The 25,171-nt window shown below is 50.7% G+C and overlaps 1 protein-coding gene across 1 annotated transcript in view; it reads right to left on the bottom strand.

Moving 5' to 3' along the window:
• The window catches only part of VAC14 (VAC14 component of PIKFYVE complex), a 107,717-nt gene that overhangs the window by 23,844 nt on the left and 58,702 nt on the right, over positions 1 to 25,171 (bottom strand). Inside the window, exon 14 of the mRNA XM_084756664.1 lies at positions 15,235 to 15,367. Within this exon, the coding sequence (XP_084612790.1) occupies positions 15,235 to 15,367 (133 nt within the window). The remainder of the gene's footprint in view (positions 1 to 15,234; positions 15,368 to 25,171) is intronic.

The following is a 25,171-nucleotide window of genomic DNA, read 5'->3' on the forward strand; positions in this document are numbered from 1 at the left end:
ATTACCATGCTACTGGGGGGGTCAGGAGAAGCAGAATTGGACTGGGACAGCCACTCAGGCTTCAAGGGCAGGCGGAAGGAGGGGAAGGGAAGGGAGGGAACTCGGGGCCTCACCAACTGTTAGGGCCAGGTTTCCCACAGAGGTGGGAGGGGTCTCCTTCAGGAAAGAAGTGGCAGGCAAGGAAGGGCTCAGCCCGTGGTGCAGGAAGGAAGTGCACCTCCGCAGTAGAGATGACTAGGTGAAAAAAAGTCTAAATTCAGTGGGACCTGGAGAGAACGGACAGAAGCCAGCATCCCTGAAGAGCCAGTCACATGACTTGGGGTCACATGCTTGGGGCACAAAGGTCTTTAGCTTAGTTCATATGATCTGTTTAAATCGCTCTCCCAAGAACACATAACTGTCTAGAGTGCAGCAAGCTTCCTTGTCAAGTATGCTCCTGGCAACACCTTCCTGACTAACCTTTAGTTTTATAATACTAACAGCAGGGGGTGGGGTGAAAGGCTACAGCTGGTACAGTGGATGAGTGTGGCAGGCTCTGAGCCCCACATGCCTTCTCCTTCACTGAAAGTTCTAGAAGCATGGACAGAAGCCAATTATTTACTCCAGGAACATGCCTCATGCATGCCTGCAGACTATCCTGTGTGCTTCAGGGTAACTGTGAGGCAGCAGATCCTCTTGGGGACTTAGGCACCCCACATGGGGGAAAGACTTTTCAGAACCTGCTCCGGCCCTTTAGTGGCTCACTGGGTACTGAAGAGCCACTTGTGAAGCAGGCAGCTTGCATCTCCCTCACTTCTGGGTATGCATTCCTTTTGGTCACACACGCAGGTCCATTTGAGGCCTTGCTCTCCAGCCTGTGGAACTCCTGAGGAGGGCCAGAAGCACCTCTGTTTTTCCACTCCCACTGAGCTCTTCCCGACCTTTCATGGCATCATCTTTTTTTGGGCTCTTCCACTTCCTAGGCACCCTACCCCCACCCCATCTGCTCCTGCAGTGCACCATCACGCTGAGATGTTGCTCCTTGTGACCATGACTAACCCTGGTGGGCAGGGACTAGCACTACTCACTGAAGTGGGCACCAGGCCTGACACTGCTCAGTGATGAATGGCTGCTTGGTGCTCTCTGGATTAGCAGCAGCAGCAGCAGCAGCAGCAGCAGCAGCAGCAGCAGCAGCACCTTATTGGATGCCAGGTAGATTCTTGTCCGTCCTTACAGAGCGGGGAGGGCCTGTGCACTTGCTCCCAGCAGTTTCATTCTCAGACGGAGGGCTCTTGCCTGGCCTGACAGCTGTGGCCTAATTTCCAGGGCCATCACCGGGCTCCTTATTTTTACCCTCTTGGTATTTTTTCATTACTGATGCATGGGGGATGGTGAGGGATTGGAGGCATATGTGTGTGTGTGTGTGTGTGTGTGTGTGTGTGTGTGTGTGTGTGAGAGAGAGAGAGAGAGAGAGAGAGAGAGAGAGAGAGAGAGAGAGAGAGAGAGAGAGAGATGCATGCTGCAGGGCTGGAGTCATTAGTCAGGTGGGGATGAGAATGGAGTAAATGATTTTTTTCTTTAAATTTATAAAGGGAGTGCCCCCACCCCCATCACACCCCTTGCTTTTCCTCAGTAAGCATTTTCAACAAGGTCACAAATGCACCGGCTCTATAGATTTTTGGCTCCAAACCACATTTCAGGCAGCCTTTAAAAGCCAATCTTGGCACAGCTTCACCGAAGCCTGAGGAGAGGGAAACTAGGGCACTTTTATGCTTTGAGAAAACATCAGATCCAGGTCACAGCTTCCTGGCTTTGTGGAGGCTGTGGGGCACCCTTTTCCTACTGGCCTGGAACTGTGCACCCTGTCACCACAGTACCACCGTTTCCTCCTTCAGTGCAGGAATCACAACATTGGGTGGCATTTCTTTCTTACTATGTATCTGTCTATGGCACCAGGGTTACCTTAGGGCAGCAGGCACTACAGTTCAGAGCTGATATGGGGCTTGGGGTAATCACGGAGCAGCCTGCTGCACTGACAGAACCTCGGATACTGCCTCCAGCTAGGTGAGCCCTTGGCTCCACCTACTTCACCTAGTCACGCTCTCTAAGCCTCTACAATGCTGCTGCACACCTCCTCCTCCTTGGGACTACGGGACTGTGGAGGTGGGGCTGTGCGGGTCAGCCCAGCCAGCCACTGCGTAAGTAGGTATGTAAAGGGAACATGTACCTGTAATCCCGGCACTCAGGGAGGCAGAGGCAGGCAGATCTCTGTGAGTTCAAGGCCAGCCTGGTCTACAAAGTGAGTCTAGGACAGCCAAGGCTACACAGAGAAACCGTCTCAAAGGGGGTAGAAAAAAAAAGGAAGGTGGAAAGTAAGGACTTATACCCAAGGTTGACCTCTGACCTCACACACACCATGGGATGCATATACTTCCATACACACAGATTTACAAGAGAACCCAGTTGACCTTTAAGGACCCTTTGGCTGCTGCTTTAGACCCTCGTAGTGTCCTCTTCAGTAACGGCCTGTGGCTTGCATCTAGGGGCACAGTGTGGGAAGGGGGCATGAAGCTGGCTTGCTAGCACCAGCACTTCCAGTCTCTAACAAGTGTGTTGCTGCTAGTGAAGGGGAGGTACTGGCCTCGACACGTGCTGCCCACCTCCTCACTGCCTGTCCCATGCTGTGCCAGGGTGTGTGTGTGTGTGTGTGTGTGTGTGTGTGTGTGTGTGTGTGTGTGTGTGTGTGTGTGTGTGTGTGTGTCTGTCTGTCTGTCTTTGGGTCACATACACTGCTTTACTTCAGTCTGCTCTCTCGGAGGGAAGGGGTGCATGGCCATTGAGAGGTAAGGAGAAGTCCCTCCTGCCAGTACCACGTGGCCCTCAGCGGCCTTGCTTCCACTCCTCTGCAGTTGGCATTTGAGTCTAGACCTCAGGTTCTGTTGGGGTGCCTCTCCAGGACCTCTTTTTCAGATTCTGGTTCCATAAAGAGCTCCCCACCTGTGCCCAGGATGGCCACACAGCCCCCTGCACCCAAGGGTGGGCTAGGGACCCTGCCAGGACAGTAAGGTTCTGGAGCTGCTGAAGGCTTTGGTGCTGAGAGGATAGGAGGGAGCCATTCTGCAATGCATCTAGGGTCTGCCAGGAGGAAGGTGAGCTAGCTGTTAAGATGGGGGCAGGGGAGACGAGACCCAGTTCTGGGGACAGTGTCTAGCTCTAGTCTTTGGGTCTTTTATTTTATTTTATTTTTTTGGTTTTTCGAGACAGAGTTTCTCTGTAGCCTTGGTTGTTCTGTACTCACTTTGTAGACCAGGCTGGCTTCAAACTCACAACGATCTGTCTGCCTCTGCCTCCCGAGTGCTGGGATTAAAGGAGTGTGCTACCACCGCCTGGCTCATCTTTGGGATTTTTAATAAGCCAACTCTGTTCCTGCTTGCATACTAACTGTATTTAAAAATTTTTTAGGGGTTGGGGGCTATGGTCTTTCTTTGCAGCCAGGTTGGCCCTGAGTTCATGATTCTCTTTCCTCAGTCTCCTGAGCGCTGGTATTACAGGTGTGTGCCGCCGCCGTGCCCCATGCCTTTATTAATTTATTACTATGATGATGATGTGTGTGTGTCCACCTTCTTGTGGCTTTCAGGGATTGAACTCAGGTTGCCAGGTTTGCATGGCCAATACCTTTACGTGCCTAGCTGTCTTCTGGCCCTCTTCTTATTTTTCGTAAGTCTAGTTTATTACCATCCTGTGTTTGTATGGGAGGTGCAGTGGGAGTAAAGGTTAGAGGGCGACCTCCAGAGTCAGATGAGTCTCAGATCTAGGGACAGGTCAGGTTGTCAGGCTTGTGTGGCTTTTACCAGCTAAGCCATTTTACTGATTATTTTTATTTTTGAAAATATTTTGAAAACTGAGAGTGGTATCATATGTTTTTAATGCTAGGACTTGGGAATAGGAGGAAAGAACATCTCTGTGAATTTGAGGCCAGCCTGATCTATACAGCAAGTTCTAAGAGACACACACACACACACACACACACACACACACACACACACACACGCAGTGGGGGGCAGTAAGGCAGTGAGGCAGTCAGTCGGGCTCAGCAATAAGAACACCATGCTCTGTCATGAGGCCTGCCCTCTGTCACATCTCATTTAGTCCTCACAAGCAGCAGGCAAGGTGCTGTGTGCCTGTAATTCTAGCACGTGGGTGGTCACGGTAGGAAGACCACAAGTTTGAGGCTAGTCTGGGCTGCCTGACACTCTGCCTCTAATACTTTAAACCAAACCAAATCAACCAAATTAAATACATGTAAAAGCTGGGCAGGGCAGCTGGCGCTGGTGCTGGGGGCTTGATAGGGAGGAGGAGCAGAGACAATAGCAAGGAGCCCTGTGGCTTGGTGGTAAGCTCCAGATTCCTTGACAGACACCCTGCTGCCTCAGAGAGGGTTTCTCTGTCCTCGAACTCAGAGATCTGCCTGCCTCTGCCTCCCCGAGTGCTGGGATTACTGTGTGTGAGCCACCATGCCCAGCTCCATACTCTGTCTTAAAAAGAAAAAAAGTGGCTAGCAGAAGGTAGGTGGTGCTGGTCTCTGGCCTCCATACGTACAGTATGCACACCTGCACCCATGTATACACTCATGAACATGTACAGACAAAAACAAATTCATGGTTGGGAGAGTAGCTCAGTGGGAAAGCACATAGCATGTGACATGCCCCAGGAAGGCAGCTGTGTGTTCTGGACTGCCCAGCACCTTGCAGTGAGAGTTGTTCCTTTTCCATGGAGATACGCTGCTCCTTACCTGTTAGGCTGCTCTCAGAACCGCACAGCCCACCCCTGCTACTCCTGCCCCTACCAGATACACACGCTATGCCCTCTACACCAGTTCCCCTAGACCATGGCCTTCTGAGACATGATGGCTACATGATGTGGTAGCCATAACTCTGACTTAAAAAACAAACAAACAAGGACGATGGGCCCTTAGGTGTTCCCCAGGTCCCTGGCCTGAGCAAAGAAATCATGTCTGTGATGGAGCTCCACATCCAGCTTACGGGAATGCACTACCAGCATAGCTGGGAATGGGCAGCGCTATGGGCTGGGCTTAGGAGCCTCTCAACCCTCTATGAAATAATGCAAGTCACTGCACGTGCTGACTGTAAAGGAAAAGGCATCGCCTAGATGCTACAAGTGTAAGGCATGCCAGAGAATGCGTCATCGCAGTGTATGCATGTGAGGAAGGCTTGGGTTCAGAGCATACAGAGACCGTTCCACAAATCAAGACGAAAAATACTGCAAAACTAATGGAAGAGTGACAGGAGCAGGCTCACTATGGGAGGATGTCCAGGGGGCAAATCAGCGGTGAGAAGTTGCTCAGCCCCATCAGTGTTTAGGGGAATGTGACAGAGTTCAAACGTACCAGAACAGTAGAACCAGAGACTGATGACTATCTTGCTGGTTGGAGAGAGAGGGTGCTAGCACTCTGCAGAGCATCTCCTAGAATGTACATCCATGTGCTGTCCCATAATTCCTAGGTGTAAACCCAACAAGAATATGTGTGTGTATGTGTCTGTCTATATGTTCCTCAAAAGACACATACAGGGACACACACCCACAGCAGCATTATTCAGAATCATGCTGTCTGAAAGACCCTATATGCCCGTCAGTATGAGGATATAATCAATTATGGCATCTTCACAGAGGAAGACCCTATGGAAGACCCTACTACAGCCAAGACAGGAACTGCACAATCCCAGTGTGACCAAGAGAAGCCGGGTTTTTTAAGAGAAAAACTGTAAGTGATGTTCAGAACCTCCAGGGAGTTGGGAGGGGCTACTTGGGTGAGAGCAGGGAGGCAGATTCTTGTAAAACACACAAAGGGTCTGGCCAGTGCCAGAGGGTTCTTTTCCTTTTCTGAATGCTCACTGCACGCATGGGACAACTAGTAAATATTAGCTGAGCCACAATACACTCACAGCTTACGCACTTCCTGTGTTTGAGACAGGGTTTCTCTATGTAGCCCAGGCTGGTCTTGGCCTCAAACTCCTCCTGCTTCAGCCTCCTGAATACTAGATTACAGGCATGTGCCACGTGTCTGGCTCCTGTACTTTCAGTGGTACATATATATTTTAAATCTACACTCACAAAAGGCATCACAGAACAAAGAAAGGGAAGGCTCTTACGCAGGCAGGAGAGCAAGAAAGACCAACCCACAGAACTGAGGCAAAAGTGTGGTTACAAAAGGGAGGTGGCTTTACCAGAAATAGCAAAACGAAGCTGAAATCAAGTTGGAACTTCTTGGCACAGGATGGAGTCTCCAAATCATATTCTTTGGGGCAGCAAGAATGGCTGGGCATTCTCAGGACTGGCTCGGCATACAGTGGTCTGGCGGAAGAAAAACCTGCCTGAGGCTATGAATTTACTGACAAGGCTGAAGGTGAAGACTAGATACAAGTATGGATGGAGCTGGGATGTGACTGCAGCTGGGCTCGGGCTATGGAGAAAGATAGAAAATTGGCTCTTAAAAAGCAGCATCTGGCGGCCTGGAGAGATAGCCCAGTGGTTAAGAGCACTGACTGCTCTTCCAAAGGACCCAGGTTCACACCCAGCACCCACATGGCAGCTGACAACTGTCTGTAACTCTAAGATCTGACACCCTCACACAGACATACATGCAGGCAAAACATCATTGCACATAAAAAATATATTAAAAAAAAAAAAAAGGCAGCATCTGGAAGGCAAGAGTGAGAGCCCAGGCTCAAAGCATACCCAATGTGTAATTGATGGGGACCTAGAAAAAGAAGCTGACCAGATGCCCTTGAATCCACCTCAAATGAGAAGGGCCAATGCGGAGGACTCAAGCAACCATGATAAGGCAGGCGAAAATGAATGACCCTGGAGGAAGAGATGAGGTGTGTCCCCTTCAGCAACAGTCAGGGAGAGTCTGACCAAGAGAAACTCACTGTCAAAAGCCAGGGAGTGGAGTGGGGCAGTGTGGAAGGCTGGGGACCTACGAGACAGGCTGGGAGAGACACACAGATCAACTGAGCGGTTTACTTCTGCCTGAGAGGATGGCAGCCAATAGAGCCAAGCAAGATAAAGAAGAGCAGGAAGGTGGTAATGGTAGGAGAGGCCTCTATGTGGACTGGTCTGTAACAGGCTGATAACGTGGGGCACAAGGGGGGTGCCCCTACCAGAGCAGAGAACACAGTTGCTTCTGAATGAGAGCTAAGCTCCTCCCAGGATCCCGGTGGAGTTCTCCAAGAAGAATGCCCTGTTCTGTGAAAGGGAGTCTAGCTGATACGGAGTCTGGCCCTGTGTGGGCTTTCAGGTCTGCTTTGCCTACTATGTGGGGCAGCCACTGCACATCTTTGGGAGGAACAACTTCTCTGGGTCCGTCCAGGTGAGCCCTCTGCGCTCTGAAGGCTGAATAAAAGCCCCTGGTGGGAGCATGGCAGCAGCACGGGACCTGTGAGCTTGCCTGCCAGTGTTCATGGCTGGTGTTCCGAACATGTCTCGCTACCCTGGCAGTGGTACACGAGTTCCTACATCTGGGGAGAAACCTCAATTCTACATACTCTGCAGGTACATACTCCTGCAGATCATAGCCCAAGTCTGAGAGTGAAAGAGGTTGGGTAAATGCTCTGCTGTGATAGGGACATTAGGAAAAAAAAAAGAAAGGAAAAAGATGATGATAAAAATAACAGACCAAAAGCCTACAATCGCCAGAGGGCTGAGGCAATCAACTCCACAGAAAGTTCCGTTGTCCACTTCAGATCCCAAGGGTCTCTTTAACAGGCATTCTCAGCCTGCATTATGAAGAGGCACTTGGCCTAACCTTCCCTGTGGACTGCCTTCTATGGTTACTGTCTGAGGCAGGGTTTGGCACCACCAATACCCCAAGCCAAGCCCCTCTAAGGGCTATCATCACCCATGCTCCAAGATGGGGCCCCTCCTTTTCTGCAAGGGGCAGCTGATCTGGAGGCCTTTCACTGCACATGTGCAGGAGAGAACCCCTGCTAATTCAGGGCCCAGGATGCGCAGGGCTCTGTGCTATGCCTACGTGCTAACGGCGATCATGTGGGGGATAAGAAGGGGGCCTCTTAAGAGCCTGTCTCAAGGCAGCCCCAGGAACTGTGTGCGGCCTGATGGCAGGAGAAAAGGCAGGCTTCCTGAGGACCGCACCACACAGTGGGCAGAGACAGGATGCATCCAGAGCTGTCTTTCCACGAGTTTACAAGTACGTGGAAACTACGAACCCCACTTGTCTGTCCTGGCTTTCATGCAGAGGAAGGCAGGAGGACGCAACATGCCTTCCAGGGGCTAATCCCAAACCTGTTGCCACTTTTGTTTTAAGATTCTACATGAGGATACACGCTTAGCTGCTTGCTAATTCACTAAGCTGTCTGAGTTACCAATGTCAAAACTTCGTGAGTTTCCTGGCACACTCAGGTAAAGTCTAAGCAGATCCAAAGAGTTTTCTAAGTCCATCTGGAAACAAGCTCACAAGCTTCAGACTGAAATTCGTTATCAAGTTTTCAGCCCCTGAAAACCACTTTATAATCACCCCAGTCCTGACAGCTGCCTGGGCTGTGATCTCAGGTGTATGGACTATAAAGTCGGTGCTGTGTGGGAGGCTGGACATGGGCCAAGCAGGTGCCACAGCCCTGTGGAGAGGACCTCAACACTGTACACCCCTGGAGGGGCCTCTAAATTGAGCACCTTTCCCACCAATTTGCTACTCAAATCTTCCTATTTTACCAAGGCCTCCTGGAAACTGTGGCATAAGTTGGCTTAGGGGGAGCTTGGCACCTGGGCTGTGGTAACAAAGTTTACCCTGAAGGACACATGGCCACCCTGTGCCTGTTCACCTGTACTCTTTAACCTCTACACACACAGCCTTGCTCAGAGGACGTGGGGGTGCTGCTCTTTGAAGTCCCAGGCTCCCCCTGGCCAGTGCTCTGCTCCTCCCACAGTCCCTAGGAGGAACTAATGAATCGCAGCCTGGCCTCACAAGGCCTGTCACATGTGGTTTCCATTTTCCAAAGAAAAGACAGCCTTCTCACAGGGAGTGCCAGCGGGTATGCCGGGCATGGGATGCTTGGAGGAGCAGGATGGCCCCAGCTGCAGAGTTTCTAGGCTGGGAGGCTAGTCACTTGTCCTGAATCAGGGGACCTGATTTTGTCCCTTAGGAGCACACCTTTTTACCTTTCTGTGTCCTGGGTCTGTGTACCACTTCCACTGTCTCCTGTTAGATCTTCTCCTACACGGTCCCCAAAACAAGAACACCACTTCGCCAGCTCCAAGGTCAGGTGGTGGTGGGGGGAGCAAATGAGGAAAGCTCTGGAAGACTCATACAAGGAGCTGGGTCGACGTTAATTAAAGCTGGCAAGAAGAGACAGTTCTTCTGAGCAGGTGCCAGACATTACGGGTTTTCATCCAGTTTTGTTCAATGTCCTGTCTCCTCCCTCAGCTGGGGACCCAATCAATATGGCTGCAAACTAATAAAAGATCAAATCCCACTTGCAACCCCAATAGGAGGATTAGGATCTTTTCTGGCACGCAGACTCAGATTGGTGTGTGTTTACTGCGGCAACTTATTTTTGTTTTGAGCAAATGAAGGCAATCCTTTAAAGGGCAACAGGGAGAGAGTTGACCGCGTCCTTAGACCACTCTTGGAGGCAGGGACACGGGAGCCAAGCATGGCTTTCTGAAATGCCAGTTAAATCAAGACAGTGGGTTTTAACACTTCACTTTGCTTTCTGTTAGCATAGCACAGTGGGCTTTTGGAACCTGCCTCTGCCCCCAACAGGTGAGATGGCAACTACAAAGACTCATAGGCTGAAGGGGAGGGCCTCTCCAGGAAAAGGGACTCCAGAGACTGGGGAAATGCTTCAACGATCTTGAGGGTATGAGGGAATTGGGCTTGGAAAGGGGGGTGTTAACCCACATGGACTGCTTGGTGGAATTTCTCAATTATGGAAGCAAAGAGCTTCTGACACCTTCCCTCCTAGTCTCTGTCCGGCTCTACCACCTACCTCAGTAGCCAAGCAATTCTCCACTCCACCCATGACCCTCTTTATGACATGGAGCTCACAGGCAAACCCAGGGCACGAGGGGAGGCAGTACTAATTAATAGGGGCCTGTGTTAAGGGTTGCTTGGGAGGGGATGCTGTGCCTATCTGCATAGGGTGGGGAAAGCAGGGCCAGAAGGAAGCCTCATGCTGGGTGTCTCTGGGCTGGGGTCTTGGAAGCACGTCCCATGACTGTGCTCCTTTCTTACTTGGCTCATCCTCTCCAGATACCCGCCTCATCCTAGGAATGAGTGCTCCTATCCCCGGGAGGGTGCTTGAGACTCATCTACCATCAACTGGGCGGTCAAGCTGCAGACCTTGCATTCACAGCACAGTGGCTTGTTAAAAATGAAAGCATTCTCTGGCAAGTGCTCTTTGCAAGGCAGCAGGGAGGAAGAGGAGGGGAAAACGCACAGTGGATGGAGCCAAAGGATGCTGGCCAGAGGCCCTGTTGGCAGGCAGAGTGGAGTGTCTTCAGACTTGCTACTTCCCAGCACAGAAGCGGGCTTGTAAAGATCACAGCTGTTGGGTTACGCCGGAGTTCATATCACAGCTTATCAAAGAGGCTAGCTTTTCCCCCTCCTTTCCCTTTCTCCTGTGTATAAGTGGGGTGGTTCATGGGCAGACAAGGCCTGGGCTTGTTTAGCTAGCATTAGCATGGAGGGTGGGAAGGGACTGGAGGCCAGCAATGCACACCAACACCTACTTTAGGCAGAGTTGGTTTAGTGGGGCCGTGCTGGGTGCTGGTGTGTGTCCTGGGTACTGGGGCAGCAAAGCTAGCTTTCAGGACACAAGGCTCAATTATCCCACCCTCCATGAAGCCTGTTCCCGTTCTCCACAGACCAACAGGGGTAGTGCAGGCCAAACTCGTGTCAGGGTCTGGAGAGCAGTTCTCTTTTATCACACACACCAGCACTGGGGCTGGAACCCATAGGAGCCGAGTCAATCGCATCATAGAATGGCTAGGTAGGCGCTGTTAGCATTTGTGTTTTAGCCGGGTGGAGGTGGCGCGCGCCTTTAATCACAGCACGCAGGAGGTAGAGGCAGGTGGGTATCTGAGAGTTAGAGGCCAGCATGGTCTACAGAGGGAGTTTTAGGACCTGAAAGCCTGTCACATGGCTAGAACATTACAACTGAGAGAAACTGGGATTCAAACCTGTGCCAGCAGGCTGGTTTTTATGTCAACTTAACACAAGCTAGAGTCATCTGAGAGGAGGGAACTTAAATGAGAAAATGCCTTTGTAAGAGTGGGCTGTAGGCAAGCCTGTAGGGCATTTTCCTAACAGTGATTGATGGGAGAGGGTCCAGCCCATTGTGGGTTGGCCACCAAAGGGCCTGGTGGTCCTGGGTTCTATAAGAAAGCAGGTTAAGCAAGCCATGTGAAACAAGCCAATAGGCAGCACCCCACCATGGCCTCTGCATCAGCCCCTGCCTCCAGGTTCCTGTCCTGTTTCAGTTCCTGCTCTGATTACTTTTGATGATGAGTAGCGATATAGAAGTGTAAACCGAAATAAACCCTTTCCTCCCTCATTGCTTTTGGTCATGGTGTTTCATTGCAGCAATAGTAACCCTAAAACAGAACCTAAGCCTTACTCTAAAAGCTATACACTTCCTTAGGCTTTGAGGGTGTGTGGGTAAGTTTGGGGTACCCTGCCCCAAGTATGCCATCTTCTTCCAGCTGTAGGCTGGGCCTCAACTTCCCTACAAGCAAACCAAGGGAAGGGCCTCCACCTGGGTGTGGGCCTGTGAGGCTGGCTGAAGATGGGGGCTTGCTGCCACTGGCTCCCTCTGTCTTAACTCATGGTCTAAATGACTATGCTCATAAGGTAAGGAGCTGGGTGGACACAGGCCAGGCTGGAGATCTGGTCTTCCACTCCTGACTCTAGTTCTGTATCAAGATACACTCTGGGAAACAGTGAGGGGTGAGGAGACTCTCTGTTAGTGCTGAGAACCCAGCAGATACTTGTTTTCCAGAGCTCTGGATGCTTTTGATTTCCCACAAATGACAGCTGTCCTGGGCCCTAAACACACTACTGCACAAAGGATGGCTTCTAACTTGTTTACAGGAACAACCTTTCACCTTTCTCAGCGTGCAGAATTAGGGACTGAGAGGAGCAACTCAACAGCTGAAGGAGGGGGTTAAGAAACCATCTATTGTGTTCCTCACCAGGCCTGTGGCTCCATTAGTGTGTGTGCCATTAGATGCTCTTCATGCTGTTCTTTCTTTGACAAGAGGAGGCCTGAGGTCAATATCCACTGTCTTTTCTTGTGTGCTCTTCAGATTTATCCATCCATCCACCCATTCATTGGCACAGGGTCTCTCGCTGAACCTGAAGTTTATCAATTCAGCTAGGCCAGATAGCCAATGAGTTTCAGAAAGCTATCTATCCCCGACACCAAATGCTAGACTTACAGGCACACATTGCCATGCCCTATTTTTTACGTAGGCTTTGGGGATATGAACTCAAGTCCTTGTGCTTGTGCAGCATGCACTTAACTGATGGAGCCAGTGTAGCTCAGGCTTGCTTGGGTCACTATGTAGCCTCGGCTGGCCTTGAACTCACAGCCATTCTCTTACCTCAGCTTCCGCAGTGCTGGGATAGTAGCTGTGAATCACAATACCCAGTTCTAGTGTGTTCCCTCTTTAGAGCTATCAGCAGCAAGGAGCTATATAAAATGAAGATGCAGATGGCAGCCAATTCCCACCTCACTGAAGGCCTTAGTCTCTTGTGCAATGCTGGAAGCAGGAGGGAGCTGTGCGTCTGTGATGCCAGACACTGACCTGTGTACCTTCAGAGCCCGCACTGGGCATCTGAGACAGGCGGGCACTGGCTTGGAAGGGCGCAGGTTCTCAGGGAACCAAGGGCTGCTTTTGGGGCATGGTGACGGACAAGCAGGATGGCTACAGCGAAGGTCACGGAGAGACCTTAGTCAAGGATTGTTGTGCCAGTGCCCAGGGCTAAGAGACCCTCTGTGGCTGGGCTGGGTGGCGTGAGGCCTGGCCTGCTCAGCATAGTTCTTGAGGGGTCTGTGCTCTGGAACAGCAAGTGACTGCCATGCTGGACATCCAAGTCCCCAGAGGATGAGGAGGGATGGCCCACATGCACTGCTAGAGCCCTCTGAGGAGCTGGGTCCAGGCAGTCCTGGCTCTAGGTTCCCCAGCATGCTGCTGTTCAGGAGTCCTTGAGGTTCCAAGCTGTCACCTATCTGAGAGGGACAATGGAGTGCATGCTGAATTAGCAGAGTGAGGGGTTTGCAGCCCAGCTCCAAGCAATCCTAGTTGGCACTCTGATACTTAAGCACAGTCTCCCTTAAGCTAAAATGAGAATTCTTATCACTAAGGGGATACCAAGAAGACAGCAAAGTCTTACTGGCCCGAAGTCTGTGAACAGAAGCACGGTAGTGGCCTGGCTACCAGCTGCCTGGAGTCTCAAGTAGGGAAGAGGCCCAAGCGTGTCCATGCCACCTATATTACTGCTCTGTACAGTCTGGGATGCTGGGTACCATTTTGAGTTCCCATTCCAAGGCCCCAGGCTACAGCTACGAAGGCATGGAGAACCCAGGGCAGCCTTGTCCCCCAGAGAGAAAGCTACTACCCCTACCTTTTCCAAAGCCCTCTTTATCACTGGCTTATGGAGTCTACCAGATGAGGATTGCTCATCAAGAGTGCTAACACCTTTGCAGCCTGGAAAACCACATGAAATTAACTGCCACTCATGTGAGGGCATTCTACTGTTCTGAATTGCGTGGACCCCTTGTGTCGTATCTGCTTAACTGGAACTGTTCAACTCCGTGGGAAGAAAACCATAGTGATCTTCCTTATTTGGCCAATGGGGCCAAGGGTCTGACTAGTGGTACTGCTCCTGCCACTTCAGCCATCTCTAGGTAACAGTAGTTCTCAACTGGTGTGATCTTGGGCCTCGTGCACACTGGGCAGATGCTCTACAGCTGAGCCACCTGCCCAGCCCCTGGTGGGTAGAGGTGGGATGGTAATTAACCATCCTACAGCTCTACTACAAAGAATTACACGGCTTCAAATGCCTGTAGTGCTGAGGGACGACAGCCGTTCCCACAGCACAGAAAACCCTTTCGGGATGTCAGACATCAGACGCCCCTTCCTCCTGCTGTGGGCCTACTATTCTTTCTGTCCTTTCTCATGACGCAGTCCTTTGGCCTAGTTCTCAGGGCGTCTTCAAGCCCATCTTCTGATCTTAGACTAGCCTGTGTTTGCCTTCCCCCGGCAGGCAGGCCTCTTCTTCAAGTTCCCTCTTCTCCCTTTCTCCCCTGTCTTGTCTCATCTCCTGGTTTGGAGGCTGGCCTTGACGCCCTCTCAGACAGAACTCGGCATAGTTCTTGAGGGGACTAAGCTCTGGAACAGCAAGTGATTGCCATGCTGGCTATAAACCGAGTCCCCAGTGGATGAGGAGAACGGATCTCTGGGCCCCATTCGACTTGTGTTCAGGTTGACAGCAAAACGGACTCTTCAGTCCATTGCTGCCTTCAAGTTCTGGGTAAACTGAGGCTCTGCTGGGACTTCCCAGTGCTTCCACCGTGTGGTCATACCAACAGTCTGCCCCCAAGCCCAATAAGAAGATCTAAGATCTACTACTGTAGTGCATCTAGGGCCATTTGGACCATTCTGGAAAGTTCTTCCACTTGGCTGTGTTGGGAAGCCTGCAGGAATTTCCACCTGTGATCTAGCTTTCACTAGCCTGAACACAACATCGAACACTGGTGATGCTGCTCTCTAACGCCAAAGACAAGACCAAGAGAGCCCCATGCAGGGGATGACAGTTCGAAGGCTTGTACAGGGCTGGGTTCAGTTAACTAAAGAACCTAGCTTCACTGAACTTGCCAAATCCTACGCTAGTAGCTAGGCTCCAGCCCCGGTCCTGTCCTGTCTGGCTCACGTACTTTCTTCTTCAAAAGAACAAGGATGGCACTTATGGAGAGGATGTTTTGCCAGAAGGGTAAACACTTTCAAGAAGTAAACACTTAACCAGTTTTTAAAGAAATGCCAAGGACTACCTGCTTCCTGTTGGGAGCACCGCAATCTAGTGAGGGAAGAGCATTCTTCATTTCTTGTAAGATCAGTGCAAAGGCCAGGGAAAGCAGGGACAGAGAAAGGAAAGCAGGTGGCCGGCCACTTTGCCACCATGTACAGTGAGTCAAAGCTGTGGCATACAGGGCTGACCTGATGATGAATGGGCCTCTGGCTTCCAGGAGCTTCCGTTCACTGCTGAACGTCTGCAGAAGGTTGATCATGAACTTGTAAAAGTAGGAGTTCATGGTGGGAGTGGAAGGAGAGCATTCTAAGCCTTTGGTACCTGCAGACAAAGAAACAGAACCAGGATTTAATCTGACTGCGTGTCTACAGGGTGATGGGATAGAATTCAATTGTAAATGCTAGGCGTGTGTGTGTGTGTGTGTGTGTGTGTGTGTAAAAAGATGAGAGAAAAAATCTCCAACCAAGGGTCACAGACTGGCAGCAAGAACTTTATAAGCATGTACAACCTACCAGTTTACTCCCTCATCTAATCCCACGTCACTCAGTGAGCACCTCACGCGTGTTACAATGAGAATGAAGCGGGGCCTGGAGAGACGGCTCCGCGGTTACAGGCAGGTGCTGCTCTGGCAGAAGACTCGAGTTCAATTCCAGTACCCACATCAGGCAGCTTGAAATCACCTGTAACTCCAGTGGATCTGACACTGTCTTCTAGCCTCCAGCGAATCTGTACTCATGTGCACACACCCACACATGTAATTCAAAATAAAATCTGAAAAATCACGACAATTCTCCCAGTATCCCAACAAATGAGATACATGTAGAGTTTACTTTGTACAATTAAGGACATTCAATGGCCAGTCAGAGAATAAAGAGGTTAGACAGACAGCTGGGCATCTGCCTTTAATCCCAACCCTTGGGAGGCAAGGATAGGCAGATCTCTATGAGTTTGAGGCCATCTAGGTCTATGTAGTGGGTTCTAGGACAGCCAGGGTTATGTAGAGACCCCCTTTCTCAAAAAAACTAAACAACAAAAACAAACAAACAATCCCTTCCCTAGTGTTGAGAAAAGAAATGAATCGTGCACAGGAGACTGGGCTAAAGGCAGCAGACACCAAGCAAACAGGGTGACATGTTTGGATCCTCACCTAGCATTGGGAAATAGTCAAAGTGTTCTCAGGGTAGTTCTCTGAAAGCCTGCAAAGCCATGGCTGACTGTGTAATGCACACAGCATTGCTCTTCCACACGTCTCAGCTGAAAATGTGCTCAGAGCCTCACACACCACTCCTCTAGCCTGCTCTCACATATGTGCCCTTGGTGAGGCTTCCATCACGGAGGCAACAAGGGGAAGGCTGGTGGGATGCTGGGCTTGTTCTGGCATGGGATATTTACACCCTCACATGGCTCTCCTTCCTTTCTAATGCATGGTGACTCTAACCATAGTGCTAGGAAGATGAGACAAAGATGGGATTTCCCAGTCTGCCCAATGCAATATTGGGACATCTTTGTCAAAAATAATAGCTTTATTAGAATCTCATCTTTACCCCACAAAGTATGCCTTTCAAAACATACTATTTACAAGTTTTTAGAGTATTCTTTTTTTTTTTTTTTAAAGAGTATTCTGCCTGTGTGTGAGCCAGCAGGCCAGAAGAGGGCACCAGATCTCATTATAGATGATTGTGAGCCACCATGTGGTTGCTGGGAATTGAACTCAGGACTTTTGGAAGAAGAGCCAGTGCTCTTAACCTCTGAGCCATCTCTTTCTTAGAGTATTCCTAAAGTTGTACAGAACCACTACTAACTGTAGAATACGTTAATTGCCCCTCTACTGGAATCCTGTACCTATTAGCTTCACTCCCCAGCCTCTCCTCCAAGCCCTGAAAACAAATTCTTACCTCTATGGACTGGCCTGTTATGGTCATTTCGCGTGACTAAATGGAACGTAGTATAGCTTCTTCCATGCAGCATATATTCAAGGCTCATCCTGGTTGTGTATGCCCATTTTTCGCTCATTCTTACTGTTGAACAATGGGTACAGTCTATTGTACATGTTAATTCATTACATGGCGAGCACTTTGTGGTTTCTCCTCTGTGGTTATTATGAATAATGGTACTGTAAACGGTCATGAGCTTTGTATGGACAAGCTTTCCTTTCTCTTGGCTTTAGATCTAGGACATCACTAAAGAACTACAAATAGTGAGAGATGTCATGTGCTGGAGAAGATGTTGAGAAGGTAGCGCTCCATTGCAGCCACTTTGGAAAGTGGCCTGGCAATTCAATTCCCCAGGATCCAAACAGTTTCTGTGTGACCCAGCAGTTTCATTCCTAGATATACAGCCACGAAAGAAGCCATATTGGGTTCCATTTATTCATGCCTATGTTTTATCAATTTCTTTGCTTATTTTCTTTTGGTTTTTCAAGACAGGGTTTCTTTGTAATAGTCCTGGACTCTTTGTAGAACAGGCTGTCCTGGAACTCAGTGATCTGCCTGCCTCTGCCTCCTGAGTGCTGGGATTAAAAGTGTGCACCACCACGCCCAGCTTCTTTGCTATTTTCAAAACTGAACTACTTGTCATCTTATTGTTATTAGAGTTCTACATATACGTAGCAGGTTCTTATCAGGTAGGCGGTTTATAAATACTTTCTCCTATTCTGTGGGCTTCTCCCCACTTCTTGCTAGGAAAGCACTCCACCACAAAGCTACCTCTCCAGTCCACTTTTTCTTTCTTTCTTTCTTTTTTTTTTTTTCAAGATAGGGTTTTTCTGTGTAGCCTTGGCTGTCCTGGACTTGCTTTGAGACTAGGCTGGCCTCAAACTCACAGGGATTCACCTGCCTCGGCCACGCTAGTGATGGGATTAAGGGTGTGTACCATCACATCCAGCCTTTTAGTCCACTTTCTTGACACTGTTTTCTGAAGCAATTTGGGCTGGGATACAGTTCAGTGGTAAGAGCATCTGCCTACTGTGTTCAAGGTCCTGGGTTAAATTCCCAGTATTGTAAAACAAAACAACTTTTATGGTGCTGCAAAGTCTCATCCATGCATGCTGAAGAGCCGCTATCACCGAGATATATCCACAGAACTTTAAATTTTGGTTAAGTCCAATATGTCATTTTTTTTTCCCTTTTGGCTGGTCAAGATTAACTAGGGCCAACTGAGGCAGCAGAGGCTGTCAGTTTCTGAGCTGGCCCCTCTGGTCTAGAAGCCTTTCCTCCTGAAAGGGCAGGCAGTCACTTGCACAATGTGGGCTGGATGTAGGAGTCCCTGAACATCAAGCTTGGCTGTGGGAGCACATATGAGCCTTCAGGAGTATTAGGCTGAGTGTATAAAAGAATGTAAAAAACCAACCAGGGCATTATGAGTCTCCCAGAGGAGCTGCTGGCTGTCAGTGGTCTTGCTTTGTTTCCTTGTGATCTTTATAGGGAAGCAGCTGGGACTGGAAGGCAGTTTTTTTGTTTTTCTTCCTCTACCCCCATCTGCAGATCCTCACCCTTACAATCCATCATTCTCATTCCTTAGTCTCCTAACATACCTCTGGCTTCCAAACCCTGCCACCTTCAACCCCAAGACCTTTCTACACAACCCTTCACACTTCCAAATCCTGTCTCCCTAAATCCCAAGAATCTTCTAGACAACACCCTCCAGACAGCTCCCCAGGAGCCACCCTGGGGAGTCTTGAGTGAAAAGCCAGTTTAAGAGCAGGCCTCATGCAACTTTCTGCTGTTTGTACTGCATTGTTCTGGGTCCCTGCTGGGGATAGCCTGGCTGCCCTGGTCCTCAGTGACTCTGGAAGGGCAAACAGTCTTTGCTCCCCAGCCCAGAGGGGCTGTTTGCAGAATCAAGTGTCAAATTCTTACAGATCAAGTAACACTAGGCACAGCTGTTGAGGCAGCCCCACCTCATCTTCACCCACAGGAGATAATTTAGTGGTGGCTGTCATGGCCTGGCTACCTAGTCCCCACCCCAGGGACATGTGGACAGGAACCCAGTTAACTGTAAGCTCCTGCGTGTGTACCTCTGCATTATCTGGGTCCCTGCCTCCTTCCTGCTTCTCTATACGAACCCCATTTCTAGGCCGAAAGCCTCTAGGCTTCAAAGTGTATGAAAAGACAAAAGGACCAAGAAAGAGAGTAACAACAAATGAACCCTCCCCTCTGTGGCCATCTGGGAGCCCAAAGGAGCTGGGTACTTTGGGAACACTGGAGTTCTAGCCTCACATGAAGATGGGAAACCTGGTGCTTTTGCCTCGGTTTCTTTACGTAGGGGCAGTAAGAGTGCCTAATAACTGAGACAACATATGTAATGGGCTGGGCAAGGCATGCCACCTGGCTATGCTCAACAAATGGGGTGAGTGTGACATCAGCCAATGTCTCTTGCCCAGGAGCACTGTGTGGGGCAGACTGCTCTCATTCCCTGCAGAACAAGCTGGAAATGTGGAGGGAATTAGGATCTCAAACAAATTCAGAATTCTGTTGGGATGCTCAGGGAGGAAGAGAATGAGCTACCTGTGACCTCCTCCAGCTCAGCTAACAGACTGGCTAAAGACAACAGGAGCGATGGCTCAGGGTTTCCCTGGACACATTTTCCTTTCCTTAGTAAGAGCTCACATTGGTCCAAATGGACTCTCAGTGCCCAAGCTAACAGGTGGCGGCCTTTCGTGCAAAGAGCCAAAGCACATGGATAAGTGACTCTAGTTCTTATGAGCAGTGCCCTCCGGAAAAACCTGTGAACTCAGTCCTTCAAGTGAATCCATTGTTCAAAGACCACACACAAGAAAAGGCCAAGTATCACCAACCGGAGCCATGTGCCTTTCCCAAGACTCAGATGACCTGTCTGAGGCCTAGGTGTGGCAATTTAGGGGGAGCCACCCAGAGCCCCAGATTGGCCTGTATTAAGTGCAACCGTCAGGAGCAGGACCTCTGACCTTAGAACTCCACTTGCCAGGAAGACACTGCACCCACGTAGGGCAGGAGTCCCGGGAAAGAAAGGGGAGCTGCCAGTGCTCACTGCTGACAGAGTCTGGGTTGGGAGAGCTCTTTCCACCTTGGTTTCCCCTTCTGCCCAACCCCTCTGAACCCAGAGCCTTCAGGTCTGCTGTCTAGAAGTGGAGAGGCTCCCGTACGACTGTCACAGTCTGGCCTCTGTCCAGGCCTCTGACGGGTACTGCCAGTGAATCCCCAGCTGGCTGACCTGCCCATGCCATCACATCTCATCTGAAAAGTGAATTTAGACCAAAGAGGTGCCACACCCTGCTCTGTACCCCTTCCCTACTGCCCGTCTGGGAATCAGTGAGCATGGGGGCAGACTCTTGCTGTGCACTTCTCCCTCATCCTAAAAAAGAGACTCTTCTGCCATGCGCACAGATGTTCTTTAGAGACCCTGCTGTGCTGTCTCTCTCTCTGCTGCTGCATCTTCAACTCTCCCTGGGGCTCCCACCATGCTGGTGCCCTCTCTGCCTCTCTTGTCTATTGTGTTTCATGTCTAATACATTCTTTAGTCCCCAGGAATCTGTCTCAGTGTCCTCTTGAATCAGCTGCCCCATCCAAAGCCCAACAGTTCTTGGCCAGGGCTGTGGGGCTTGGGAGCAGAGGCGGAGAGAATGCACTCACTCCAGGAGTGTGGCTGCACTGATGTCCACCTCACTGCAGCCTGCACCTCCCAGGGAACAGCTCAAACGCCTCCACCAGCCTCTTCCACCCATCTCTGGCTCTTGCTCATCTGTTTGTGCAGTCTGCAGTGGCTCTGTTTCAAGACGAGCTGGTGCTGCACATGCCTGAGGATAGGTAGAGCTGGGCCTGGCTCAGACGCCTGATTTAAGCATGCCTTCCAGATCTGCATCTGGACAGAGGCGTACTAGTAGACTGTACTCAGTCAGCATTACCAACAGTGCAGTTTTGTAGATCCACTCAAATGGTGGACAAACTGCTTTGGTGGGAACAGGAGGCCAGGAAGGAGAGGAGAGGAGAGGGCTGTGTGTCTCAGGGGCTCTTCCTGAAGGGCCAAGAAGAGCAGAATCTCCTCTTCCTGACAAGGGCAGGGATGTGAGGGGGAGTGTAGGCGCTCAGCTACACTGGTCTGCCTTGTATTTATGGTTTGGGTAAGGAAGAAGTCTGTGGGGCTCTGGAAGGATGCTCACGTGACTGACTGGCTGCCCAGGGGCAGACAGATGCTGTGGGGAGCCCTCTGTATACAAAGACAGGCCGGTATGGTGGTGGCTGGAGAGCCAGCACTGCAGATGTTGCTAAGTGAAACCTGATGTGGCGACATGAGACTCTGCAGAGCGTCTCACAAACAACCTTCCCTGGGATGTTTTGGGTTGAGTTTTGTGGCTATGACGTGAAGGAGCCTCACATGTCAGGATAAAAATAGCTCTGGCCTCAATAGACAACCCGAGTTACAGTGCAGCAGAACCAGATGCGAAAACATCAGGCACCCAGCTCAGGCTCTGCTTGCAAGGTCCATGCTTCCCTGGCTACCTCCTTCCCTGCTGAGGCTCACAGATCTGGGCAGTCCAAGTGAGTAGCCATTAGGGCTTGCTGCCTTGAGGCAGGGAAAGGACCAGTGGCTGTGGAGAGCACACCCAGAAGGCCCAGGGAACAGGCTAGTCTGATTTGGCCAGGCCGTGGAGACAGTGAGCTGGCTACTCATCTGTGAACCGTGTCAGGGGAAAGGAGTACAGTCCATTCTTGGTATAGAAACTGCTTCATGAAGCTGGGCATGGTAACGCATGCCTTTCATCCCAGTACTCAGGATGTAGAGGCAGGAGGATCTCTGTGGGTTCCAGGTCATCTTTGTCTACATAGGGAGCTCTTAAGATGGTCAGGGCTATATAGAGAAACCCTGTCTCAAAAGCAAAGCAAAGCAAAGCAAAGCAAAGCAAAGCAAACAAACAAAACCACCAACAAGAAAGTACATTATGGAAGGGAACACATGACTGGCGAGCTGGCAAAAGACAAATGGGGGAGGGTAGGGGTGGGGGAGGAACAACTTCCCCATAGAATTAGGTGGCAGGAGGAGAGGGAGGCCAAACTAGTTTTTTGTCTGTCTGTTTGAGACAGGGTCTCTCTGTGTTAGCCTTGGCTGTCCTGGACTCACTTTGTGGACCAGGCTGGCCTTGAACTCACAGCAATCCACCTGCCTCTGCCTCTGCCTCTTGAGTATGCTAGTTTGTTTTTTTTAAAAGAGGAAGTTATAGAATTGGAGGCGGCCCCCATCCCATTGGCTTCATGAATAAACAGACACAACAGTAACCACACCCTGGTGATCTGATCCTGGAGGTAAAGGCCCAAGGCTGGAGCTTCACCCACATCCAGGAGGCGCTTCAGCTGCTTGGCTCACAGCGCAAGACAAGGTAATGTGTCACAGGGGAGCTTAGGGGTAAGCCCCAGCTTTTAGGGTAGTGGTGGGGCTGCACAGACACCTGCTATCAGCAAGAGGCTGCTACTGAAGCCTGGGCTGGGCCAAGGGTGATGCTAAAGGAGAGAGCTAGAACTGACAAGACCAACCAACAAGGAGTCTTGGGTGCAGGACCAAAGCGACACTTTCTTGGACAACGGGACTGGGGAACTTCAGCTCACTCTTGCTGACCCGTTGCAGCCATCCTTCATTTTAATCATCAAGCTCGTTCTTGCTGGCTACCTGCTTCTAGGGGTTCATACATGAATACACCCTACCTCTTGTACCCCGAGATGTGCAGGGGCGCACACAGGACACTTCATGACTGAAGCAGGGAGGACCTGAGTGCTTGCATTTCTCATGACTCTGGGGCTACTGAGGACTCGGAATTTACACCTTTGCACCTTGGCAGCAGGAGGGTCCTTAACAGGTAACAGTCAGGAGGAAACACAGGTCACTTCCATCATCCACTCTGACAAGCATGAGGGATAAAGCGGAGGCAGCCTTGCAGAGGATGTCCCCAGAACTGACCTGTGTGGTCCTGTGAAACTATGGACAGGTGTCAGGGTGGTTTCTCACAGCATGGAGTACTGATCTTAGCCCTGTTTATGGAGCAGCTTCCGGAGACCCCAGCACTCCAGCCCAGCTTAGAAGATGAGGAGGTGGTGCCTGAAGCAGGGACCCACTACAGGGCACAGCTGGCAGATCTTTCTGCTGCCTCGTAGGAGCTGAAAGGATGTATAGGTAGAGACCTCTGAGTTTCAGAGAGCAAGAGGCAAGGCTCTTGGGAGAGCTGTGACACGGTCAGCTGTGGCTATAGTGAAGGGAAGGCAGCAGGACAGGAAATGAGGCTCTATGAAGCCTGAGGCCAGAACGGGGTCCCTGGCATCACTGGGAACTCCGGAGCAGGCTGAGGCCACAGCTGTTAGACAGCTCGCTAGGCTCCTACTGCTCCTCCCCAGGAAGCTCCAAGGCCTGCAAGTGGGACTGCTTTGCTCCTCTGCGTGTAGGGTAGGACAGCCAGGTTCCTGGGCTAGTACAAATGCCCGTCTTCAATCAAGGGACTAAAGCAAGCTCTCCACTTGGACTGCTGGAGAGACTTGGGCTGCTGCAGGTGAACAACTCTGTACAATGCACAGTGCCAGGTTCCAGTAAGTGCACGGCCAATGCTGGCAGCTACTGTGACCACTGTTACTACAGGGAGAAATGGCCTAGTTCCTGAAAGCCTCCTGGGTTTCTTCCAGGGCTTGCCTGGTGACAGGGAGATACTGATGACATCTGGTCGCACTGGCCTGGGCTGCAGGGAATGAGATGGACTTGGAACATTTCACCTTTGCCCTTTTCAGAGCTGGAGGTGGAGACACTTCAGACATGTGAGCCCTGCGGGGTGTGTTGCCATGAGTAGTTTTTGGTTCATCAATGGCGTTGGGAAAAGAATGTTTGCCGAGCATGTCTGAAGCCATCCCCAGCTCCTCCCTAGTTGTGGGGCATACCTGTACTCGGCACTTGGGCGTGGAGGCTGGATAATCTAAAAATCAAGGTTATCCTTGGCTACCTGGTGAATATAAGTCCAGCCTGGAGTATATGAGACCCTGCATGAGAGAGAGAGAGAGAGAGAGAGAGAGAGAGAGAGAGAGAGAGAGAGAGAGAAGAGAGAGACAGACAGACAGACAGACAGAGAAAGAGATATTGACCCACAGCAAGCAGGCAATCATGGCAGACTATTTCAGATCAACTTTCAGACCTGCTGTGACCCTCAGCCCAGATTGCCACACTGCTGCTTACTTGGTTGAGGATTCTGAGGGCACCTGGGTCTCCCCAGGCAGAGTTGTCTAGACCTTGGGAGATGCTGGGAGTGCCTGGGTCCTACTAATTGTTTTGTGTATGCTCTGGGTCAGGGTGGACCACAGAGGTCTGGTTAATGTCCCTTCTTCCCACAGCCTGGCAATACAGCTATAGCTTTCTTCTGAGCCGGGTAGAGATGGTGTAAGATGAGCTGAGCCCCAGGAGCTGCAGGGCAGGAGATAGCTGTGCTCAGAGGCCCTTGCTAGGTAGTTCGCTTGCTGTTATGGACATAGTTCTCTCCTGGGCAAACAAAGGAGGTGGGACTCAGAACTGGGTTTCTGTGCTGGCGGGAGAGAGATGTTTACGCTAAGTCAGGCGAGAGGAAAAATCCCATGTGGGCAACTCTGTCTCGAGCACCCTGGGGACCACTGTGGTGGTGCATTTAGGCCAACACAGCACTCACCCAGGCATGTGATGTGCCTTTCTTCCCCACTACTGTGCGAGATCTGTACCATTTGAGTTTATAGAGCTAATGTAAGGGGGGTTGTTGGTTTCCTTGCAGATGCCCTGACTTTGCCTTCTAGAAAGTTCTTGCATGGAGGGTGGAGTGATTTCCGAGCTGTGTCCTGGAGACTCTAGGCAGGAAGAAGGGCCGGTCCTGCATCCTCTGCCCATTCGTTTATGTGCACGGGCGCACAGAAAGAGGCAGACCACAGTGCATGCTGGGGAAGTCATCTGGGGAGGGCGGCCAGCAGAGGAATGAGGACATTTCCTGCATGCTTTCTGACCTCAACACCATCCCACACATCCCTGGTGTCTGCTGTGGGCCTCCCTAAGCAGCTGAGACAGGAGAGGGCAGAGGGCAGACTGGTTTCCTGCATTCTTTTATTACTGATTTGATCTCGACCTTCCAGAGTCATGAACACACTTGTAAACTCTGATACC

Source organism: Acomys minous (assembly GCF_964271855.1).
Source record: "Acomys minous genome assembly, chromosome: 14".
Classification (NCBI taxonomy): Eukaryota; Metazoa; Chordata; class Mammalia; order Rodentia; family Muridae; genus Acomys; species Acomys minous.